This window comes from Priapulus caudatus, unplaced genomic scaffold, assembly GCF_000485595.1.
Source record: "Priapulus caudatus unplaced genomic scaffold, Priapulus_caudatus-5.0.1 Scaffold2033, whole genome shotgun sequence".
Classification (NCBI taxonomy): Eukaryota; Metazoa; Priapulida; class Priapulimorpha; order Priapulimorphida; family Priapulidae; genus Priapulus; species Priapulus caudatus.
This window is the reverse complement of record NW_014579094.1, coordinates 12,090-18,986: the sequence shown is the minus strand read 5'-3', so window position 1 is coordinate 18,986 and position 6,897 is coordinate 12,090. Positions and strand designations below refer to the sequence as shown.

The 6,897-nt window shown below is 47.9% G+C and overlaps 1 protein-coding gene across 1 annotated transcript in view; it reads left to right on the top strand.

The window, feature by feature from the left end:
* The window catches only part of LOC106818114 (cytosolic 10-formyltetrahydrofolate dehydrogenase-like), a 27,848-nt gene that overhangs the window by 17,091 nt on the left and 3,860 nt on the right, over positions 1-6,897 (top strand). The window contains exons 11-17 of the mRNA XM_014822835.1: positions 1-153; positions 671-758; positions 1,303-1,319; positions 4,669-4,696; positions 4,738-4,766; positions 5,861-5,940; positions 6,433-6,524. The exon at positions 1-153 is cut by the window's left edge and continues 24 nt beyond it. Coding sequence (XP_014678321.1) covers positions 1-153; positions 671-758; positions 1,303-1,319; positions 4,669-4,696; positions 4,738-4,766; positions 5,861-5,940; positions 6,433-6,524 — 487 coding nt within the window. The remainder of the gene's footprint in view (positions 154-670; positions 759-1,302; positions 1,320-4,668; positions 4,697-4,737; positions 4,767-5,860; positions 5,941-6,432; positions 6,525-6,897) is intronic.

The window sequence follows — 6,897 nt, the reverse complement described above, 5'->3', positions numbered from 1 at the left end:
GCGCGGCCGAGCCGTAACATGACGGTGACGCGGCGCGAGCCGATCGGCGTCTGCGGCATCGTCACGCCGTGGAACTACCCGCTCATGATGCTCGCGTGGAAGATGTCCGCCTGCCTCGCCGCCGGCAACACCGTCGTGCTGAAGCCCGCGCAGGTGAGAGAGAGAGAAAGCGTTACCGTGGCAACCGAGTCGTGTAACCGTAGCAACCGAGTCTGAGGTTCATCGTCTGCTCACGTTAACGCGGCAACCGTGATGGAGGTTCATCTGTACACCCGGGTAACCGCGGTAACCGATTCCCGTCCAATGGGGCTTTGGCATTCTCTGCTAAACTATGGCAACCTATCTATCTAATCCATCGAGTAATTGCGCAATCGAACGTCTGTGTTATCGGCTAATTTTGCAACAATATATCTTATAATGCAATCGCGGCTATTAAAACTTTGCTAGCTCAAATTTTTGCCCTGGGTAGATGTTGAACGTGTTTTGTGGTATCAAACAACCGCCCGAAGTTGTGTGTGGTTCTTGTGGGTTTAATATTAAGTACTAATGGCTTTACTATCAGGTACTAATTATTACTAACGACCTTATTAGTAATGAACTCATCGTCACTCTCGATGAGCGTGACAACGATGACACGTGTGTTTGTGTGACGTCACCGCCCGTGTTGCAGGTGTGTCCGCTGACAGCGCTGAAGTTTGCTGAGCTGGTCGTGAAGGCTGGCTTCCCTCCCGGAGTCATCAACATCCTGCCAGGCTCAGGTATGCAGACGCCTCGTGCTGTGGGGGGCATCTCCACATCTCCACATGTAGATGTAATTAGGGGGCATCTCAGCATCTCCACATGTTGATGTAATTGGCGGGCATCTCCACATCTCCACATGTAGATGTAATTAGGGGGCATCTCCACATCTCTACATGTAGATGTAATTAGGGGGCATCTCCACATCTCCACATGTAGATGTAATTAGGGGGCATCTCCACATGTAGATGTAATTAGGGGGCATCTCAACATCTCTACATGTAGGGGGAGGGTCTCCATGTGTAGATGTAATTAGGTGGCATCTCCGTATCTCTATGAGCAGATATAATTAGGGTGCATCTCCACATCTCTATGAGCAGACATAATTAGGGGGCATCTCCACGTCTCTACATGTAGACGTAATTGTAGATTCATCACTTTCTTCACGATAGTCGTAACTATTTGAGACGATTCTGATACTACTTCCCCAGAACACTCTGCTTTCACGCTTGTCTCGTGCCAGCGTTCCCCCCTGCTCTCACGCTCCGTGTGTGTTTCTTGTAGGTTCTGAGTGTGGGCAGGCGATAGNTCTCTTTCTTTCTCTCTCTCTCACTGTCTCTCTCTTTCTTTCTCACACGTGCGCATCTCTGCCTCTCCCATGACACATGCCAGCGTGTCGCTGCCTCTCCCGCCGCGTGCGACGGCGCGTCCGGGGGGAGGTAGTGGTAGTGGTGGGGAAAGTTCTCGGTGAAACTCTGATAATGTCGAAAAATTTTTGGAGTTGTGTGATGTTCCTTTTTGTGCACTGCGCGCGTACGTGAATCTCTGCCTCTCCTGCTGTGCATGAGCGCACGTCCGGGGGAGGTTGGTGGGGGAGGTTCCTGGGAAAACCCCCGGAAAATCCCGAGGTTGTATCGTGTTCCGCTTTCCCCGGAGTTGAAACGCATCCAGAAGAAACTAGTGATTACTTTGTACTTTTTCCTCTTTTTTCCCCCTTTTTACTGATTTTACTGATTTTCTAGAGAGTACTGCTTAAATCAGCTGTAGACGTTAATTCGGCTGTAGTCGTGGGAAAGCCGTGGAAAGTTTTGCCATTATCGTGTTTTGGATTAGACAGTATCAGAAATTAAGGTTATTTGTTCATTGCTCAGTACGAACTGCTTTGGGGAAGAGATTTGTTCACTAATCGTTGATTAGATTATACAAGGTGCGAAGAATTTGATCTGCCAAAAGCTCANGGGCACTCCACATCTCTACATGTAGCTCGTTAATTAGGCGCATTCTCCACATCTGCACGTTTGATGTAATTAGGGGCATCGTTCCACATACTCTACATGTAGGGGAGGGTCTCCATGTGGTAGATGTAATTAGGTGGCATCTCCGTTATCTCTATGCAGCCAGCATATAATTATCGGGCATCTCCACATCTCTGTTATGAGCAGACCATTAATTAGGGGCATCTCCACGTCTCTACATGTAGACGTAATTGTAGGATTCATCATTCTCACGATAGCGTCGTAACTATTTTGAGACGATTCTGATACTACTTCCCCAGAACACTCTGCTTCATGCTCTGTTTCTCGTGCCAGCGTGGTCCCCCTGCTCCTCACGCCCTCCGCGTGTGTTTCTTGTAGGCTTCTGAGTGTGCGCAGGCGGATAGTCCGACCACCCCGACCGATTGAAGCGAAGCTAGGATTCACCGGCATCCACGAGATTGGAGTGCCACATCATGTCAGGACGTATGTGCCCCGCCTCCTCTCTCTCTTTCTCTACTCTCTTTCTTTCTCTTTCTCTCTCTCTCTCTCTCTCTCTCTCTCTCTTTCCTCTCTTTCTTTCTCTCTCTTCTCTCTTTCTCTCTCTTTCTCTCATTTCTCTCTCTCTCTCTGTTTCTCTCTTTTCTTTCTCTTCTCTCTCTCTCTCTCTTGTTGCTCTCTCTTTCTTTCTCTCTCCTCTCTCTCTCTCTTTCTCTCTCTTTCTCTCTCTCTCTCTCTCCTATGTCTCTTTCTTTCGCACACGCGCCGCATCTCTGCTCTCCATTTGACACATGCCAGCGTGTCACTGCTCTCCGCGCCGCTTGCGACGGCGCGTCCGGGGGAGGTAGTGGTTAGTGGTGCGGGGAACGTTCTCGGGAAACTCGCATAATGTCGAAAAATTTTCGGAGTTTGTGTGATGTCCTGTTTGTGCAGATGCGCGCAGTACGTGAATCTCTGCCTCTCCGCTTGTGTGTGTCTGTTGTCTTGGCGGAGATTCCTGGGAACAACCCCGGAAAATTCGCCGAGGTTGCTATCCCATGTTCCGTTTTCCCGGAGTTAAACGCATCCAGAGAGACTAGTTTACTTTGTACTTTTTCCTTTTTTTTCCCCTTTTTACTGATGTTACTGCAGTGTGTTTAGAGCAGTACTGCTTAAATCAGCTTAGACGTTTAATCGGCTGTAGTCGTGGAAGTCGTTGAAAGTTTTGATTATCGTGTTTTGGATTAGACAGTATCAGAAATTTAGGTATATTGTTCATTTATCGCCGAGAGGCAGTACGACCTGCTTTGTGGAAGAGGCTTTGTCTCACTAATCGTTCGATCGATCTATACCAAGGCGCGAAGAATTTGATTGCCAAAATCTCGTGTCTCCCTCTCTGTCTCTCTCCCTATTCTGTTCTCTCCTTGCTCTTCTCCTCTCTCTCTCTCTCTCTCTCTCTCTCTCTCTTCTCTCTCTCTCTCTCTCCCTCACTTTGCTCTCTTCTCTCTCTCTCTCTCGTGCTCTCTCTCTCTCTCTCTCTCTCCTCGCTCTCTCCCTCTCTCTCTCTCTCCTCTTCTCTCTCTCTCTCTCTCTCTCTACTCTCTCTCTCTCTCTCTCTCTCTCTCTCTCCTCGCATCTCTCCGCTCTCTCGCTCTCTCGCTCTCTCTCTCTTCTCATTCTCTCTCGCTCTCATCCGCTCTCTCTCTCTCTCTCTCTCTCTCTCTCTCTTCTCTCTCTCTTGCTCCGCTCCTTTCTCTCTCTCTCTCTCTCTCTCTCTCTCTCTCATCTCTCTCTCGCTCTCTCTCTCTCTCACCCTCTCTCTCTCTCTCTCTCTTCCTCTCTCTCTCCCTCCTCTCTCTCTCTCTTCTCTCTTCTCTCTCATCTCTCTCTCTCTGCTCTCTCTCTCGTCCTTTCCCTCTCTCTCTCTACCTCTCTCTTTCTTCTCTCTCCCTCTCTCTCTCCTCTCTCTCTCTCTTCTCTCTCTCTCTCTCTCTCCTACTCGTCTCTCTCTCTCTCTTCTCTCTCTCTCTCTCTCTCTCTCTCTCTACCTCTCTCTCTCTCTCTCTCTCTCCCTCTCTCTTTCCCCTCCCTCTCTCTCTCTCTCTCTCTCTCTCTCTCTCTTCTCTTCTCTCTTCCGCCTCCTTATCTCTCTCTCTCTCTCTCTCTCTCTCTCTCTTCTCTCTCCTCTTCTCTCTCCCCTCCTCTACCCCCCCCTCTCTCTCTTATGATAAGTAATGTCCCCCTCTCCTCTTCTCTCTCTCACAGCTGCTGCTAGGCAACGTGTGAAGAAGGTATCCCTGGAACTCGGAGGCCAAGTCTCCTTCTCATCATATTCGCTGACTGCCCCGACACTAGACAGGCCGTGCGGCAGTAAGTCCCAGGAGTCCATTCCAGGAATGGATAGTCGGAGATTTCCATTCTGGAAAGAGGAGGGTGAAGGCACCTGGGTGATCTGGCGTTGACAAAATTTCGACTCAATTAATCTCTTCTCCTTATGTGTAATGATATAATAATATGAAAGATATATATTATATATAATATATATATTATGTTATATTATTATAGATATATTAGTATATATGTATATATATATTATATAAATTCATTGAATAATATAATACATATTCGTGATAATAAATATAAAAAAGTAACTAATTTGCTCGAGTGACGCTAATCGTGCGCGTGCTGCCCTCTGCAGGCGATGGGAGCAGTTTTCTTCAACAAGGGTGAGAACTGCATAGCGGCCGGTCGTCTGTTCGTTGCTGAGTCCATACACGACGAATTCGTCGACAAGGTGGTGAGTATTCCTCCCGAGGTGTTGCCATGGCGATAACAGGCTTGTTCGTCCAAGCGAGAGAGACCACGTTGATTATTGTTGGATGGATGTTGTTGGTTGTTTGTAGTTTTCCTTTTTCTTCCATCTGCTTATCTTCTGCTTCCTATTTTTCTTACAGTTTCTTTCTTTTTCCTCCTTTCTTGTAGTTTCTTCATCTTCCTGACTGTTCCTTCTTCTTCCTTGTTGTTTCTTCATCTTCCTGACTGTTCCTTCTTCTTCCTTGTTGTTTCTTCTTCTTCCTGGCTGTTCCTCCCTCTTCCTGACTGTTCCTTCCTCTTCCTGGCTGTTCCTTCTTCTTCATGGCTGTTCCTTTCTCTTCCTAGCTGCTCCTTCTTCCTGGTTGTTCCTTCCTCTTCCTGGCTGTTCCTTCTTCTTCCTGGCTGTTCCTTTCTCTTCCTGGCTGTTCCTTCCTCTTCGTGGCTGTTTCTTCCTCTTCCTTGCTGTTCCTTTCTGCGTCCATCCTCTTCCTGGTGTCCTTCCTCTTCTCTAGCTGCTTCCTTCCTCTTCCTTGCTGTTCATTCCGTTCCATCTTCCTTGCGTCATCCTCCCCCCCCCTTTTCCTCTTCAATATTCCTTACTGTTCCTTCATCCTCGCTCTCCTACATTGCATGAGTGACCACCCCATACAGTGTGATGACATCATACTACATCATTGTCCGTGTGTCAGGGCTCGAATTTCCTATTGCTAACTCGCAAAATTGCGGTCGTATATGAGAAAAATGCGAGTAGAAAATATAAGCACTCGCCTATTTTTCTGCGACGTGGCAAATTGTATAGCAGCAAGAACACGGATCACACACATGGCATGAAACAAAACAGCATTCACATACGATAAATCACAACAATAGCGCTCAATTCCAACGATTGAGTAGTAATATATAGTATGCAAACGCTAATGGAATATTCAAAAGTAGTTTATGTTGTACAAAAAAATTGCATGTTAGAATTCATTTTAGCACCGTCAATTTTTAGCACTCCCGATTAACAATCGCAAGCTGGCTAAAATACGAAATATCGTCCCCTAATGTGTGTGTTGTGTGTGTTGTCTGCCTACGGTAACAGAGGTGAAGATAAGATTGAAGGTGGGAGACCCGCCTGGATCGCAGCAACCCGCCCATGCCCGCAGAACCACAAGTAAGGAGCTGCCACTCTCCTCCTCCTCATTCCCTCTTCCTTCTTCTCCTCCTCCTGCCGCTACATGTGTTCCTCCCTCGTCGTCCTCTCTCCTCCGCTCCCTTCCTGGTCCTACTCCTCCTTCCATTTTCTCATCGTCCTTCTCCTCCTCCTTCTCCTCTTCTCCTTCTCTTCCTCCATCCTCCCCCTCTTCCTCCTCTTCCTCCTCCTCTTCCTCCCCATCCTCCTCATCCTCCCCTCCTCCTCCTCTTCCTCCTCCTCTTCCTCCTTTTCTTTCTCTTCTTCCTCCTCTTCCTCCTCCTCTTTCTCCCCTCCTCCTCATCCTCCCCCTCCTCCTCCTTCTTCCCTCTCCTCTTCCCCTCTCCTTCTCATCCTCCCCATTTGTAATTTTATACTAATAAATATTAGTTGATTGTCGTCCTAACAATATGCGATACAATGTCATCGATCGGCGTGCGCCGTGGCATCTATTCACTTGTCGCTTGCTTGCAGAGCACATCTGGACAAGCTGGTGGAGTATTGTGAGCGTGGGGAGAAGGAGGGAGCAAAGCTTGTACTCGGAGGCAAGCGAATCGACAGGAAGGGTGAGTGTGCTGTCGGCCGCAATCGCATGTGTTTTTCTCATGTCGCCATGGCAATGGAATGACCACATAGCCACCACAACAGATGTCTTTGTAGCCAGGAGGAGTGACTTTGTAGCCTTGGCAACGAGTGACATCGTGGCAATGATAACAAATGACCGTGTAGCCATGGCAATGAATAACCGCATAGTCATAACAACAAATGACCTCGTAGCCATGACAATGAATTCCCATGTAGCCAGACAACAAATCACTGACTATCTCTCTTTCTCTGTGTCTGCACGTGTGTGGTGCAGGTTTGTTTATACATTGAGTATCTTTACAACGACGTAACCACGACAACTATGACTGACTCTCTATCTCTTTGTGTGTCTGC